We start from the raw sequence: 17885 nt of genomic DNA on the forward strand, positions 1-17885 counted from the left end.
CTATCTATATATATATATATATATATATATATATATATATATATATATATATATATATATATATATATATATATATATATATATATATATATATATATATATATATATATATATATATATATATATATATATATATATATATATATATATATATATATATATATATATATATATATATATATATATATATATATATATATATATATATATATATATATATATATATATATATATATATATATATATATATATATATATATATATATATATATATATATATATATATACTCGTATATATATATATAATGTATGGATTTCATTGCGAGTCTGACAGTTTACTTAAATGTAATCTTACTCATCTTGAATCTTTTATCACGATTTTCCTCCTTCACTCTTTCCATATTCCAGCTGCCCATTCTGTATTGAACGATATCATAAAATGCAACTCTTTCTCCCACCACCAGTACTCAGTATTTGCCTTTACCCCCCAGGGTGCTGTACTATTACCCCACCTAGAATGTTGCCACAAAGACCCTGAGTTGTGGGAGAAGCCTGACCAGTTTTATCCTGAGCATTTCCTAGATGCTGAAGGAAAGTTCGTGAACAGAGAAGGTCTGATGCCTTTTGCTGTCGGTAAGAGAGAGAGAGAGAGAGAGAGAGAGAGAGAGAGAGAGAGAGAGAGAGAGAGAGAGAGAGAGAATGTGTGTGTGTGTGAGTTCAGCATGCTAATAAGCACATAAGCATTCCTTTTGAAACAATTGAGAATATACATATGTGAGGTTAAAGAGAAAAGAAAAACACTGCTATACTTATTATAGATGTTATTCATGCAATTTCAGATCTATTTGTATATAGATAAGCTTATGCATATAAGTAGTATAACACAAGTAGTATAACCGTACGGCAAGTTGAACGCATCCTGGTAGCAATCACAAGTACCACCACACTCGTTTCCCGGTCCTATCACTTTTCCCTGAGAAGGTAGCTCATCCTTTAATTAAACATTGGCCAATCGTGGATATTTATCGACACTTTTTCTACTCTCTGATGCGCAATCAGGAATTGCAGACACATCATCTTCTTGTTGATATAAAAACCTATTACGGGAAGAACAATAGCTAGTAGGCTAGTAGGCGAAAGGTACGCGGGCCTGACCGTGCTTGCCTTATCCTATACGTGAGTCTGGCAACAGGTGTGCCTAGATATGAAATAATTATGTAATTTTTTTTTGTAAAGCAGACCCAATATTTTTTTGTCAAAAATATTTAGCATACATGTGTACACAGTGCTGATGCACAGTATCTTCTATTATCTATCTACCTACTGCTGTAATTATCTTTCAGGTAAACAACAAATAAATCTCATAAAAAAAAAAAAAAGGACAGCAAGTAAAAAAAACTACTTAAATCTATTAAAAAAAAATCAATAACAAATAACGTCACAAACACGACAATTTAAGACAACCGGTAAATCTGCGTAATTGTGTGCGGCTTTTTTAAGTTTGCTCACTCTGTCTACGAAAATTAGGTCACCAAGTAGAAACAGGGAGTACAGCAGAGAAGTTAATTATCTTGACATTGAGAACAGTTGCCATTATTACGCGTTATCAAAAAATTTCTGTGGTGGATTGTTAAACGGATCAAGTTTCAGTTTTACTCTTGACAAATGCTTATAATTATTTACAAGTATTTCTTTCTGCCAAAAATAGGCAATGGTTAGGTGGTTGACTAGCATCTCTGATTCGCTGGCGAAAATCCTCCATCGTAAATGTCATTTGTTCCCGTTTTTTTTTTTTTTTCATTGAGAGTTTGCTGTCCTTTAATGGTACTTTTGGAAGCGACTTTCACAATTTAATTGTCACAGAGATCACTAAGAATATAATGTCTGCGTATAACACCGCATAACATCATAAAGATCAATCTTAAGATGTGACGGTAGTAAGGAAAATTCTATTTTTTTATTAGGTCGTGTGTGTGTGTATATATATATATATATATATATATATATATATATATATATATATATATATATATATATATATATATATATATATATATATATATATATATATATATATATATAACTAGATGAAAACTTAAGTTAGCCTTCATATGGTTTTGTAAGCAGAATAACGGATCCAGTATCTGACATATTGATATAAGGGAAAGTTAGCTCTGGTGACCGCTCCGTGCTTCGGCTAACAAAAAAGCTGTATTTGTTTTAAATAAAATGTTCTACTGAGGTGATGTGCGATGCCAGGAAAATGTATAAGTCACGATTGTATAGTACGAGTTTTAGAGTTTCCTAGATAGTTAAAACAAACTGAAAGATGCGCCACATAACTATTGGCATTAAAAAGACGTTGGAGAGGTGAGCGTTGGTGAGGAAATGCAGCGATGAGGGAAGAGAGAGATGTGCCTCACCACAAACGCGATGGTGGGGAGCCCCCACGAAGTTTTTTTCTTTTTTTTTTTTTTTTTTTACCCTGAAAATGTACCTTTAACTGTCTCTTGATATCATGTAAGATGTTGTCAAACATTTTGGGGCGACCCACGACTGTGTTTGTCGTGAGGCACATCCTCTCCTCCCTTATCACGCCATTTTTTCATCAACACAGTCTTCATTGCCAATAGTTATGCAGCGTATTTATTTTTTTTTTTCAATTTGCTTCACCATTCTAGTGAAACTCTAACAATCGTGATATGTAATCGTGGCATGTATATTTTTTTTCAGGCATCACACATCACAGTACAACACTGTTTAAAACAAACAGCCGTTTTGTCAGCCGAAGCAAGAAGCGGTCACAAAAAAAAAAAAATAAATAAATAAATAACTTTCCTTTATGTCAATATGTCAAACACTGAATCCGTTACTCTATTCCTTCAAAAACATGTGAGGGCTAACCTAAGTTGCCATGTAATTATTTTCTCTCCGCCGAGAAGGGACAAGTTGCCAGTTTGTGTAATGAAACGCTTATGTCGGCGGGAGTTCTAATCGCGAATATATATATATATATATATATATATATATATATATATATATATATATATATATATATATATATATATATATATATATATATATATATATATATATATATATATATATATATATATATATATATATATATATATATATATATATATATATATATATATATATATATATATATATATATATATATATATATATTTTTTTTTATTTCGGTTTCCCTGGCCTATCAGAAACAGGACGGTGCCTCTAAACAAAGGATTTGGAAAATGATATTCACAATGGAAAAAAAATCATATTAGAATGTTCAGCAATGTTGATTCGGTAAGAAATATATCCCATAATGCGCTAGAATATGTTAATCATGGATTGAATATTTGTCTCCGATCAGTTGATTTTAGTATAGTGCATTGTTCAAGTTTCTTTTCTTTTCTATTTTTTGAAAAGTCAATGAATAATCGGAGAATCCCAGACTCAGGTTATATTTTGTTTTAACATGTATTCTTGTTTTAGATCGTAACGGCAACTGTACTGTACCCTCCAAAGATTTTTTTTTTTTTCTTAAAGACGAACAATTATCAGTTATTAAAATGTTTTCATAATGATTTGTTATTATTTTTTTATTATTATCAGGAATCCAACCAAAATTCGTTAAGCAATCATAACACATATGCAATTCGTGTACATAATGCAACAAGATCAAGCACATGCGTGCAGAAACAAAAAAATAAATTAATTAAAAGAAAGATGGAAAAGCCATTGAAAATATTACATTAGAGCATTTTTTTGTCATAAACAATCAAGTTCAATGATAGATTACCTTATATGGAATATTTTTAAGTAAGCTTAGTTAATGAGAGTGGATGAAAAAGATCACTGATAAGACAATAATAGATTTTATGTCCATGGCCAGGCATGTGGAGGGAATATTGTTGGATGTCAGCGTTGAGAAGGAAGCAGGTCTGATAAGGATAGTAACAAAATGATTTGGGTGTGACAAGAAAGTTTTGACAATGAACTACGCGAAGAGAGCGAGTTGTGGAATATCAGAATTTGAGATGTGCGTGTGATGCAGTGAAAGAGCGAGATCATGTCCAAGTAAAAGAGTACCTATCTTATCGATGTGTCCTGTCTTTGACGTTGGCGAGCATGGAACGTCTTCTGCTTCTTTCATTAAATCGTATGCCCTCCTGTTGTCTCCAGTATCTAGTACCAAGCTGTCCAGGTATTTCTCCTTTCCCTTGTATTACTCCCACTATGCAGGTTTTCTCCGGTACTCCTCTCATCACATGGCTTTCTCATGCTAATTTCCTCCATCGAATGGTTCTCAGGAGCGTTATATTCATACGTGTTCTTCTTAGTACTTCGTCCTTGATAACACGCTACGGTCATATCAATTGTATTCTTTTTTTTTTTTTTATCACATTGCTCATTAACCAAGCTTTACTGCTATACATTAGAGTCGACCGCACAAAACACTTTAGAGACCTGCATCGTAAAATTCCATTTTATAAATAAGTTATTTAGGATTTCAACTTTTTCAACGGTTCGCTCTGCTATCTCTGTTCGGGATTTTATTACTTGATCTGGGATAATTTATTATAACACACTCAGTAATCATGTTATTAGTGCTAAGTCATTAGGGAGCTTTATGAAGAGGAAAATGGAGGTTGAAATAGGTATGTCTCATACAGGGGCTGCCATATATTGCCCTGATGATTTCTTGCAGCATTTCTTATTTTCTTATATTATTTTGTTGTAATCGATCCACGATATCTTAAACTTTTTACTTGCTTTAGTCGTTTGTCTCCTGGAAGTACTTGTGTACCTTACTTTCTTTCTTTTTAGTTGTTACCATTACCGCTGTTTTTGCAGCATTCACCGTGATACCTTTCTGTATACAAGCTTCATTTAGTTTCCTCAGTAGCTGCTGAAGTTTCTATTTTGAAGCTGTTAATACTACAGTGATATCTGTGTATCGAATGTTATTTATATCCATTCCTCTTATTTTCATCCCCTTCCATATCTTTAATTTCATCCATTGTTGCCTAGCTATACAAAATTAAGAAAATCTGGAGAAAATACAAGTTTCTACCATACATCTTGATTCTACAGTCACTGCTGCGTCTGATGAGACCAACTAAAACTGGCTATCCCGTATATGAAGTGAGTTATGGCATATAATTTGCGCATTTTGCGCGCTCGACAAGTAGAAATATGCAAAATACGGGAAAACGGTGGGTCTGACGAAGAAATGTCATAAAATAAGAAAATGTGCCGTCAAAAGTTACTTTAAAGGAGGTTTTTCCGAGACTGAAATCGCATTTTTTATATGCAATGGACACCAAAAGGAACTCCTGGGCAAATCATCTTTGTTCCCTCCAGGGCCCAGGAGGAGCGGTGGGTTGTAGAGACGTGCGGTAGCAAAATTAGAACCCCCCTCACTCCACTCGAAGAAGGAAATGAAACAAATGAACTGTAATTGCTTCAGTAAGATCACTATAAATTACTTAGTTTTCAACAGGCAATCAACGCGGTTAGCGAGATTGCTGGTCTTGCGTCTGAGCAGCATTTCTGGAAATTCGTGGCCAAATATGTTAGAGCCAATCTCTTGTCATCCTTGACCTCCAGTCTGTTCTATTTTTAGTTTTCATGCTCCCAAGAATTAAAAAATTTTGCTCCGTACAAGTTTCCACCTAAGGTTAGCTAGAGTTACTAGTTTCAGTTACAGCTGACGACAAAATCAAGTTCACTCACATCCAAATTCGGAAAAAACGGCTGTTTTACGCAAATAGAATTTGTAAAATTAAGAAATAACGCAAACGAAAACCATGAAAGAAAAAAAAAATCATGGAGGAAAAATGACTTTTTTATGGATCTGATGGTACTAGTCAACAAGGCGAGGGTAGGGGGATTTCATTGGGCTATTGGCCAGAGTTCGAAACCCAGCGACGGCCCGGATAAAGGAGCTCCCCAGCTGTTTCATAGGTATAGGGGAAGATGACAATTTTTGGATTGCGGAAATGCGCCCCAAGGGATATACTTCTTTAACCAAGACTTCGCCATTGCCCCACTCCCCTGCCAAGCCACGGCGTACATCGCAAGGGGTCGCGACCCTTTACTCTAAACAGAGATGGTTAGATATTATACTGTAATGACAACATGGCTGAGGTGCTCAGCGATTATTTCATACTGAACTAAAAAGAAAAAATTCTGCCCTTAGACTAAATGTATCCAGTGAGAAAAGAAAACGTAAGTAATATTTGCAGAATTGGGGACAATATCCTCAAAAAAAAATAACCCCAAAAAAAGTTAATTTGCAAGGGCCAGAGTGTAAAACCATTATTTTCGTATCCTCGACGAGATTATTAATTTTATCTAGTCAATAAATATGGATGTAATGGCTAATGTATGGATTTACCTCGTCAGTAATTATATATATAGCGGCTAATGTTTGGATACATGCCAATATAGTGTCAGTTTTCAAACCAGTTGATAAAAGTGGTGTCGTATTACCGCCCTATTAGTTTAACATCAACGAAAAGCAAAATACTAGAATTTCACAGTTAAAAGAATATATGAACACATAGACACACATAAGTTAATTATCGACTCCTAGCATGGGTAAAAAAAAAAAAAAAAAAGTCGAATCGCGGATAACGATGATAATTATGATTTTGATCTCAACAAGGCTTCCGACAGTTTCATGAAAGACTATACAAGATTAAAGTTCACGAAATATGCAGTAGTGTGCATTAGTACATTACTGGCTTGATTGAAATCATAATCTGCTGAAGTTATAAATGGGGCTCTCTAGGAATATGTTCTCGACTCTACTTCTCGTAAACTACATTAATGATTTATATTCGGGGATGAATAAAATTTTATACAAAACCAAGGTAGATTGATTAATTCAGTTCGAGAAAGACGCGAAGGAGACTTCAACATTATGTAATTAGAAAATTAGTAAATAGAATTCAACATCAATACGTGTGATACTTCCCATGTAGGTTAAAAGTAAATAAACAAACAAATAAATAAATAAATATCTATGTATATCTTAAAGGTCACGAGCATAGGTATAACGACCTTCATTAAAAAGAGATTTAGGAGTTACAGTGCATATCTTCCGATTTCCTACTTATAAAGCAGTGTATTAGTGTTTGTAACACAGTAAATAAAGTAATTCTTTGATCAATACGAGGGTAAATAATAACAGTAACATTCATATTATGCTGTAGTTTTGCTCTCCTTATTAAAAAGAGGATATTTGCAGAGTAGAATCTATCTATTCAAAGATGGAATGCGGGGATGATTCAGTAACTGAACGCCTCACCATTACCATGATAGATTAAAACACTTTAACCTATATTCCATGGAAAAGAGCATGGATGGTGAAATGGCTTCAGCCTTTAAATGAATTGGAGAATTCAACAAAGTTGATAATAAATTGGGTTATTTTCATTAGAGAATCAATTTATAACCCATGCGAATGTTTATAAACAAGACGAAAATTAGACGAAAGAAAAATAAATCATAATTACAAAAGAAGGTGAGTGGAATAAACTTATCAAGAACGTGGTAATTGTGTAATCACTGGATAATTTCACGAAAAGGATTGATATATCCATAGATGATGGTGGCAAATGCCAAGTTTTAAGTGATTATGAAACTGACTTGTATATACGAGTATTGTGTGGTCTTTAGTGGTCTTCTTTTCAAACACATGCAACATTTCTAAATAATCTTCAAAATTAACGTATTTACTGTTAACGAACAATCATACTATCGCTCATTCTATGACTGGACATTTTCAGGACGTCGTGTTTGTCTGGGAGAATCGCTGGCACGAGTGGAAGTGGTAGTTTTCCTAGCAGCGTTGCTTCAAAACTTCACATTCACAGCACCAGAGGGAGAGCCGCTTTCAACAGAAAACGACCCAAAAGAATTTAGTCTCAATTCTCCAAAGCCCTACAGGATCACCATTACAGAGAGGAAGAGTGAAGCAGAGAAGTAGATAACATTACTGAAGTAGATACATTACTGAATAACTACTAAATGATACTTTTCATGGTTACGATTATATCAGAATTACGTTTTGTGAATTTCCAAGGTACATTCTTATTGATTTAAGGAGGATATATTTTGGTAAACTACCCTGTTGTGGCCACTGAAGTTGTGAAATTACATATATGGAAATTACATCTTCAAGACACTCATGAGTGTCAGAGATTCATTTAAGAACATAAGAACATAAGAAATAAGGAAGCTACAAGAAGCGACCAGGCTTACACGTGGCAGTCCCTGTATGAAACACACCTACCTATTTCCATCTGTTATCCGCATCCATAACCTTGTCTAATCTTCTCTTAAAGCTCTCTAGTGTCCTAACACTAACTACATGATTACTGAGTCCGTTCCACTCATCTACCACTCTATTTGAGAACAAATTTTTTTCCTATCTCCTTCCTAAACCTAAATTTTTCAAGCTTGAACCCGTTATTTCTTGTTCTACCCTGATTGCTGATCCTAAGAATTTTGTTTACATCTCCCTTGTTATAACCCTCATACCACTTAAAGACTTCTATCAGGTCCCCTCTTAACCTACGTCTCTCTAAAGAATGTAAATTTAACAGCTTCAACCTCGCCTCGTAAGGAATACTCCTCATCCCCTGTATCCTTTTAGTCATTCTCCTCTGTACTGATTCTAATAGACCTATATCTTTCCTGTAATGTGGGGACCAGAACTGCACAGCGTAGTCTAGATGAGGTCTGACCAGCGCCAAGTATAACTTTAATATTAATTCCGGCCTTCTACTCTTAACACTCATAAAAATTAATCCTAGTACCCTATTTGCCTTGTTTCTGGCTTCTATGCATTGTTTCCCTAGACGGAGTTCAGAGCTAACTATAACTCCTAAATCATTCTCGTACCCTGTACCTACCAGAGCTTGGTTCTCTAATGTGTACCTATTGTGTGGGTTTCCTCTACCTACGCTAAGCACTTTGCATTTATTGATATTAAATTGCATTTGCCATCTATCCGTCCATTCATTCATTCTATCTAAGTCTGCCTGCAGGGCGATGGCATCCGATTCTGACCTAGTTAATCTACCTATCTTTGTGTCATCCGCAAATTTACTAACATCACTACTAATTCCACTATCCAAGTCATTGATATATATTAGAAATAACAATGGCCCTAATACTGATCCCTGTGGCACCCCACTAATTACATGACCCCACTCGGGGTCAACTCTACCTTCGAGGACAAACTCATTAAGTTCTGGAGTAGAGCATGGGCCTCTACAAGGTGTCACTTTTCTGCCAACGTCTTCGCTTAAGATTGAACGTCCAAGCCTCCAAGAGGGAGCTTGCAATTGCATATCGCCCATCAAATTCTCGAGGATCCAAGCCTACAAACGCTGTAGACCCAAGATAAGAAAAAAGTAAATTAAACGCTGGTGATACAGCCCTACACTTTTCCACGCCTTTTCGTAGACGTCCAACCCTTTAGGAAGTAAACAGTTCACGCAGGGAAACCACATAACGCCTGATTTCTGATCTTTCTAAAATTTCTGATTGGGGCACAGTAAACTGAGTATTTTTCAATGCCACAAAAACTCAATTCTTTCATCTATCAAATAGATTCAACCTTCCAGACAACTATCCCCTCTCAACTGTCCTCCCTCTCTTACACTAAACATCCTCGGTCTGTCCTTTACTTAAAATCTAAACTGGATACTTCACATCTCATCTCAATCTAAAACAGTTTCTATGAAGTTAGGCGCTCAAACTTCCAGCTGCTAACTTTGTACAGGGGCCTTATCCGTCCATGTATGGAGTGTGTTTCACATGTATGGGGTGGTTCCACTCATACGGCTCTTCTAGACAGGGTGGAAACTAGTACTTCTCGTACTTCTCAACTCCTCTCCTCTAAATGTCTTCAGCCTCCTTCTCATCGCTGCAATGTTGCATCTCTTGCTATCTTCTACCGCTACTTTCATGCTAACTGTTCTTCTGATCTTGTTAACTGCATGCTTCCCCTCCTCCCCCAGCCTCGTCGCACAAGAATTTCTTTTTTCTCTCATCCCTATTCTGTCTAGCTCTCTAATGCAAAAGTTAATCAGTATTCTCAAACATTCATCCCTCTCTCTGATAAAATCTGGAGCTCTCTGCCTGCTTCTGTATTTCCACCTTCCTATGAGTCGAATATCTTCAAGAGGTAGGTTTCAAGACACTTATCCTTCAATTTTTGACTAACGCTTTGGACACTCTTCAGGGACCGGCATCTCAGTGGGACGTTTTTTTTTGGGCGGGGGGAATTTTTCTTGCCTTTGGCCTTCCTACATAAAGTAAATGATATCATTGCTTTAATAGAAACTTACTTAGATATGTCAGGAAAAATAATTAATCTAGGGGCTCAGATAGATGGTTATACACTATTCTATAAAGACAGGTGGAATAAGAGAGGAGGCTTCGCGTTTTATGTTAGGGACATATTACAATGTTGTTTTAACAGCAACACAAAAACAGATAGGAAAACAGAGTCGATATGGTTTCATATTTAGGAAGGACCGCAATCAATAGTGCTGGGATTAGTGTACGTGTCACCAAATACTACAACGGAAGTTAGGAACTCACCATGACAAGAGCTAAACTGAGCAGGCAGATAGTCAGGTATTTGAGGTAAATTTTAAGTTTAGGAATATTGACTGAAGCCTGAAGGTAGGTAACAGTGAAGCAGAGAAATTTCTTAATGTAATTCAGGGTATATATATATATATATATATATATATATATATATATATATATATATATATATATATATATATATATATATATATATATATATATATATATATATATATATATATATTTTTTTTTTTTTTTTTTTTTTTTTGTAGTTTTAGACCTCACAAGGGGGAATAATATTCTAGATATAATTCTGACTAGCAAGAAGGAAGTAGTTACACAGGTGGAGGTTGGAGGAGAGCTAGGTATCAATGACCATTGTGAAATTAGGTACAAATTAAAATGGGAGGAAGCTTCCAGAAGCAAAACATTAGTGAGATACCTGACTTTGGGAGAACAGATTTTGAGGAATTAAGAAGGTACATACCTCCAGGAAGTTGAATGGCAAGGAACGGAGAGGGATGGGCAGGTGAGATCCAGAACAGAGGTGAGGGAGATAAGGCAAGGTGAGGAAGGGGAAGTGAGGTGTGAGAGTGAAGGGCAGGATGAAGTGAGAAATGGCCGGATGAGTAAGGGGGGTGAGAAAGGGGGAGACATGCTGAGGTGCAAGTATGGGGAGACATGCTGAGATGGGCGAGGAGAGGTCTAGCCAGGTGGAAGATGAAGTGGAAACAATGGAAGGGGGACTGAGATGCAGAGATTAGGGGGAGTAAATGGTGATGAGATATATAAATATTTCGTTGATAGATTACATCCAAGCCAGTTAGCAAACATTCCTAAAGGCGGCGTCACACTGGGCAAATTTCTCCCAGTATGCTGCCCGTTTCGAGCTGGTGAGATTGGCCATACAACAAGTTTGGCGTCACCAGGGATTGGACTGTTGTGTTGACGCCTTGTCATTGCAACAGCATCTCTTCAGCCACTTTGGTTTGCCTTAACTATTAAAAAAAAAAAAAAAGAAATATATGTTATTATATACGACTACATGTTTATTTTATTTTATTTTATTTCATTTCATTTATTTATTTATTTTTTTATGGCTTTCGATTTAATGATGGAACAAGGACGCTCTAATAAGTCTCTCTCTCTCCACTTGGCAAATCGAATAGGCCGTGCGGCGTGTCTCCACAGGACGCGCCCGGCTGGCCATAGTCAGTCGCTCCGGGGTTGAGGTGGTGTAGCAGTTTATTATAAGACGCCAGTTTAGAATGAGACGTCCGACTCACTGCACCGCAGTGAGTCTGGCTTCAGATTCCTCGGCGTACAGACCTCCCACTCCCAGCCAGTCCGCCTCTGAGAGGCACATACTCGTAAAGGGCAGGGTAGTGCTGCATGGTATAGAAAGCCTGCTCCATTACATTACCTCCACGAGTAGGCAAACAAACCTGTCTTATGCTTTCCAACAGCCATCTTAATAACTCATATGAATAAAGGCGTGTATAACCGGAGAAGGAAAGAGGGCGAACGAAAAATAAATGTGCATGAGAGAGAGAGAGAGAGAGAGAGAGAGAGAGAGAGAGAGAGAGAGAGAGAGAGAGAGAGAGAGAGAGCGAGCGTCTCATTTTAGTCGGAGTGTCTCAGCCAGTGGTAGTGGTGGACAGGAACCAACAATTCAAGTATTTAAGGAACAGGTTCCTTGGGCGGGCGGAACCGTCGGAATCGGGACCGCCAGCACGCTGCCTGGCGGTTACCAGGATGTAACGGTTCCGGGACAGGTTCCGTGGGGTAGAGCGCGGCTGGTGAATACCCGAGCCAGCGCGCTGTTTGGTGGTTATAAGGGTGTAGCTGTTCCAGGACTCATCTAAAATACTGGCGGGGATGATCACCGATTTCCGGTTAAAAGAGACCGAGGCTCTGGGTTGGATACTGAATGGGTGCACCGTTTAGTTGATCTTCACTCTTATCTCACACAGGATTTGTTCAATAATATACATGCTTGGGCTTATATCAACTTGCATATTCAGTGGGATGTCTAGTGCGGAGGTGTTTCATGTCTGATGTAATTCCATTCCATTTCAGCTTGTCTTTACAGACTTAAGCATGCGATACATCAGACAACGTGTGCTCTATATAATTCCACACTGAAACTGATCTAATTCGCTTCGTTGTCATTGTTTTGTTTAATTGACTAAGTTTAAGAGTGATAAATGCTCTTCTAACATCGCAAATTTAGATTCAATCTCGATATATACATCTTTAACGCGCTGCCCTTGAAAAATCCTTTTTTGCTTGAAAAAGATGTTACGTTATATTTCGAGACAGGAAGGATTACAGAACATTTAAGATATTTTATATATCTACGCAGATAAGGTTTTATTTCTTCATGAGGACAAAAGTCATAGCCTCCTTTTTGTCTCTTATCACGCGTCACAGGGAGTGGACTAATATATATATATATATATAATATATATATATATATATATAATATATATATATATATATATATTAGTCCACTCCCTGTGACGCGTGATAAGAGACAAAAAGGAGGCTATGACTTTTGTCCTCATGAAGAAATAAAACCTTATCTGCGTAGATATATAAAATATCTTAAATGTTCTGTAATCCTTCCTGTCTCGAAATATAACGTAACATCTTTTTCAAGCAAAAAAGGATTTTTCAAGGGCAGCGCGTTAAAGATGTATATATCGAGATTATATATTATATTATATATTATATATATATATATATATATATATATATATATATATATATATATATATATATATATATATATATATATATATATATATATATATATATATATAGGAAGAATAGGGAAGAGCATACCGTTTCCTATAAGAATGGAACCAATGCAGTACATAAATTATAGGCTATATAATATGTACAGGCGATCAAACATAAGTGAAGTAAAAGGTGACCACGTAGCACCACAATATAAAATGGTGGTGCTGAGCCTGCAGTTAAACATGCCAAGGCTGAGAAAAAGAAGATATAAGAAGAGGGTAAGGTGGTTACAACAAAAGAAAGAGACAACACGGTTAGAATTCAAGATAAATGTGACTACTTAACTTCTAAAGTGGAGCACATTCGTATTCCAGACCGTCTTGGAGATACGCCCAACATTCTTGATCTTTTCCTAACCTCTAATGCTTCTGCTTATGCTGTTACCTTATCTTATGCGTTGAGATCCTCCGATCACAATCCCATATCTGTATTTCGTTCTATCACTCCAATCCCTCCTCAAGATCCTCCTAAACGGAGGTGCCTCTGGCATTTTACCTCTGCCAGTTGAGGTATTTTGCTGATTTTCCTTAGAATGACTATTGCTTCCGTGTCAGAGACCCGTCTCTGTGTGCCGAGCCCATAACTGAGGTGACAGTGTCTGGCATGGAGCCGTACATTCCTCACTCTTTTTCTCGACCTAATCATTTCAAATCTTGGTTTAACACAGCCTGTTCTTGTGCTATACATGATAGAGAGGTGGCCCACAAAAGATACTTGAACCTTCCATAACCAGAATCTCATGCGCTTTATATTTCTGCCCGGAACCATGTCAAGTCTGTTCTCCAACCAGCCAAAGACTCCTTCATTAATAGAAAGTGTCTAAATCTTCCAAAATCTGAACTTCCCTCGTGACTTCTGACATCTAGCCAAAAACATCTCCAATAACTTTGCTTCTTCTTTCCCTCCTTTATTTCAACCAGATTGCACCTCTTCTATCACATCTATCCCTAAAGCTGAACTCTTCTTTCAAATCTTTGCTAAAAGCTCTACGTGGATGAGTAAGGGCTGGTTCTTTCCACATTCTGACTACTTCATGCTGCCTATTAAAATTCTTCGCATTTATGTTTTCCATGCCCTAGCTGGCCTAAACTCTCGGAAAGCTTATGGACCTGATGGGGTCCCTCCTATTGTTCTCTGAAACCAGGTAGTAAGATTGTCAGTGCTATAAGAGAGGCGGCACCGGAGGAGATCTTGATGACTTCACTTAAGAGCACGCCAGTTACGGCGGCCAGGATACCTTCATGGACATCTAAGGATCCTGTATTGGCTATAGTGAAGGAGTTGGCCAGAGGACGTCGTTTATGACTTCCAGATGTATCATCGTCGGAAAGCTGAATTCTCTGTACTTCAAAGACGCTTGGTGTGAGGATCCAGAGTGGTGATCCCTGCTCGAGGCAGAGAGCTATTACTGTCTGAGCTGCACGAAGGACACCCGGGAGTGGTAAGGATGAAAGCACTGGCAAGGAACTTCTTTTAATGACCAGGCTTAAACTCTGAATTAGAAGCTAAAGTAAAAGATTGTGTGTGTATGTGTTCATGTGGGAGGTGAAGAACTCTCAGCCCAGGCTGCAAATGCTGATACTGGCTGAAAATCTTTGTGAATGTAATAAGTGCAAGTTGAGAGTATTATGGAGTGACGAAGATTTTGGGCTGAGTAGATGTAGCCAGTTATACTTGGAAGTCCTGACTATACTTTCCCTCAGTCAATTTTCCATGCCCTCGCATGCGCACTAGAGCTAATTGTTACCAAGACAAAAATAAAATCCTGAGCTCTTTCTTGAATTTTGTAATTTAAGAGAGAGTAATCAGTCACTAACATGTCCAGTCACGGCAAAACCCTTTTTTGAGCTGAGGAACATGCAGCTTAATCAATTGAAGTCGGTGACAAAAGATGACCTCATCGATAGTATCTTGTCCTCTCAAGATGATGCTTTGCAAACTGTCACTACAAAAGTAGACATACTGATGAATAATATGACTGTAGAGGCTAATTGCAACTAAAGACAGCTCAACTCTAAAAAAATAAGATTACATAGCTTCAGTCACAAATCGATAAACAAGCTGAGATATTAGAAAGACAACAACGATTTCTCGAAAATATCGACAGGAAGGAACAACAGGTAAGTAACCTGGTCATTACTGGAGTCGTCCCAGACGAACATGAAAGCTTGGAGGGCGCTACTTCGAATGCTGAGAAGGTCAAGAAATTATGGATGAAGGTGGGTGTCGTCGCTACGGAGGTGTGTGCTGTTCGCCGACTTGGTAACAACTACAACACAGACGGCACACCACGGCGGTGTCCAGAACTTCTCACCGTGGCCAGCAGATACGAGACGAATGTTGTGCTGGAGAAGGCCAAAACTCTGAAGTCTTTATGTGATGTATATAACAAGATTTATATAAAGAAGGACGTGCATCCTGAGGCAACTGACAGTAGCCCCTTTTTTGTTCCCTCCTACTTTCTCTATCCTCATTTTCGATCCAAAGCTGGATGCTGCGTTTATGTGCGCAATGACTTAACCTGCTCTCGTGCCCACGCTCTTGAATCTTCCGAGTTTTCCACCATCTGGCTACGACTACAGAGTTACTCTCATACTAAATTTATCTGTGCTGTATACCTCTCACCTAACTCCTGTGACTATAAGAAATTCTTTGACTACTTAACTAGCCTACAACTTTGCTATCCTCCATGACCTAGAGCAATTGGTGCAACACCCTACTCGTATTTCTGACCGTCTTGGAGATACGCCCAACATTCTTGACCTTTTCCTGATCTCTAATCCTTCTGCTTATGCTATCACCCTTTCTTCTCCGTTGGGCTCCTCCGATCACAATCTCATATCTTTATCTTGTCCTTTCACTCCAATCCCTCCTCAGGATCCCCCTAAGCGAAGGCGCCTCTGGCGTTTTGCCTCTGCTAGTTGGGGGGACCTGAGGAGGTATTTTGCTGATTTTCCTTGGAATGACTACTGCTTCCGTGTCGGAGACCCGTCTTTGTGTGCTGAGCGCATAACAGAGATGATAGTGTCTAGCATGGAGGCATACATTCTTCACTCTTTTTCTCGTCCTAAACCTTCTAAACCATGGTTTAACACAGCTTGTTCTCATGCTATACATGATAGAGAGGTGGCCCACAAAAGGTACTTAAACCTTCCATCATCAGAATCTCATGCACTTTATATTTCTGCCCGGAACCATGCCAAGTCTGTTCTCCAACTAGCCAAAAACTCCTTCATCAACAGAAATTGTCAAAACCTTTCAAGATCTAACTCCCCTCGTGATTTCTGGCTTCTAGCCAAAAATATCTCCAATAACTTTGCTTCTTCTTCTTTCCCTCCTCTATTTCAACCAGATGGCACCACTGCTATCACATCTATTTCTAAAGCTGGACTCTTTGCTCAAACCTTTGCTAAAAATTCTACCTTGGACGATTCTGGGCTTGTTCCTCCCTCTCCTCCACCCTCTGACTACTTCATGCCACCTATTAAAATTCTTCGCAATGATGTTCTCCATGCCCTCGCTGGCCTAAACCCTCGGAAGGCTTATGGACCTAATGGGGTCCCTCCTATTGTTCTCCGAAACTGTGCCTCCGTGCTTGCACCTTGCCTAGTCAAACTCTTTCAGCTCTGTCTGTCAACATCTACCTTTCCTTTTTGCTGGAAGTTTGGCTACATTCAACCTGTTCCTAAAAAGGGTGACCTTTCTAATCCCTCAAACTACCGTCCTATTGCTTTAATTTCCTGCCTCTCTAAAGTTTTTGAATCTATCCTCAACAGGAAGATTCTTAAACATCTATCACTTCACAACCTTCTATTTGATCGCCAGTATGAGTTCCGTCAAGGCCGCTCTATTGGTGATCTTCTGGCTTTCCTTACTGAGTCTTGGTCATCCTCTTTTAGAGATTTTGGTGAAACTTTTGCTGTTGCCTTTGACATATCAAAAACTTTTGATAGAGTTTGGCACAAAGCTTTGATTTCCAAACTACCCTCCTACGGTTTCTATCCTTCTCTCTGTAACTTCATCTCATGTAAGTTTCCTTTCTGACGGTTCTATTGCTGCTGTGGTAGACGGTCACTGTTCTTCTCCTAAATCTATTAACAGTGGTGTTCCTTAGGGTTCTGTCCTCTCACCCACTCTCTTCTTATTATTCATTAATGATCTTCTAAACCAAACTTCTTGTCCTATCCACTCCTACGCTGATGATACCACCCTGCACTTTCCCACGTCTTTTCATAGACGTCCAACCCTTCAGGAGGTAAACATATCACGCAGGGAAGCCACAGAACGCCTGACTTCTGATCTTTCTAAAATCTCTGATTGGGGCAGAGCAAACTTGGTATTGTTCAATGCCTCAAAAACTCAATTCCTCCATCTATCAACTCGACACAACCTTCCAGACAACTATCCCCTTTTCTTCAGTGACACTCAACTGTCCCCCTTTTCTACACTGAACA

The 17885-nt window shown here is 37.8% G+C and overlaps 1 protein-coding gene across 3 annotated transcripts in view; it reads left to right on the forward strand.

The window, feature by feature from the left end:
- The window catches only part of LOC135109626 (cytochrome P450 2L1-like), a 126793-nt gene that overhangs the window by 105366 nt on the left and 3542 nt on the right, over positions 1-17885 (forward strand). The window contains exons 9-10 of one of the 3 annotated variants that reach the window (XM_064021060.1): positions 492-633; positions 7809-8004. In XM_064021060.1, coding sequence (XP_063877130.1) covers positions 492-633; positions 7809-8004 — 338 coding nt within the window. Of the gene's footprint in view, positions 1-491; positions 634-7808; positions 11649-17885 lie in introns of those variants that run through there. The other 2 variants (XM_064021061.1, XM_064021062.1) reach the window with 2 other exon arrangements.

The sequence above is a fragment of the Scylla paramamosain genome, chromosome 19 (genome assembly GCF_035594125.1).
Source record: "Scylla paramamosain isolate STU-SP2022 chromosome 19, ASM3559412v1, whole genome shotgun sequence".
Classification (NCBI taxonomy): domain Eukaryota; kingdom Metazoa; phylum Arthropoda; class Malacostraca; order Decapoda; family Portunidae; genus Scylla; species Scylla paramamosain.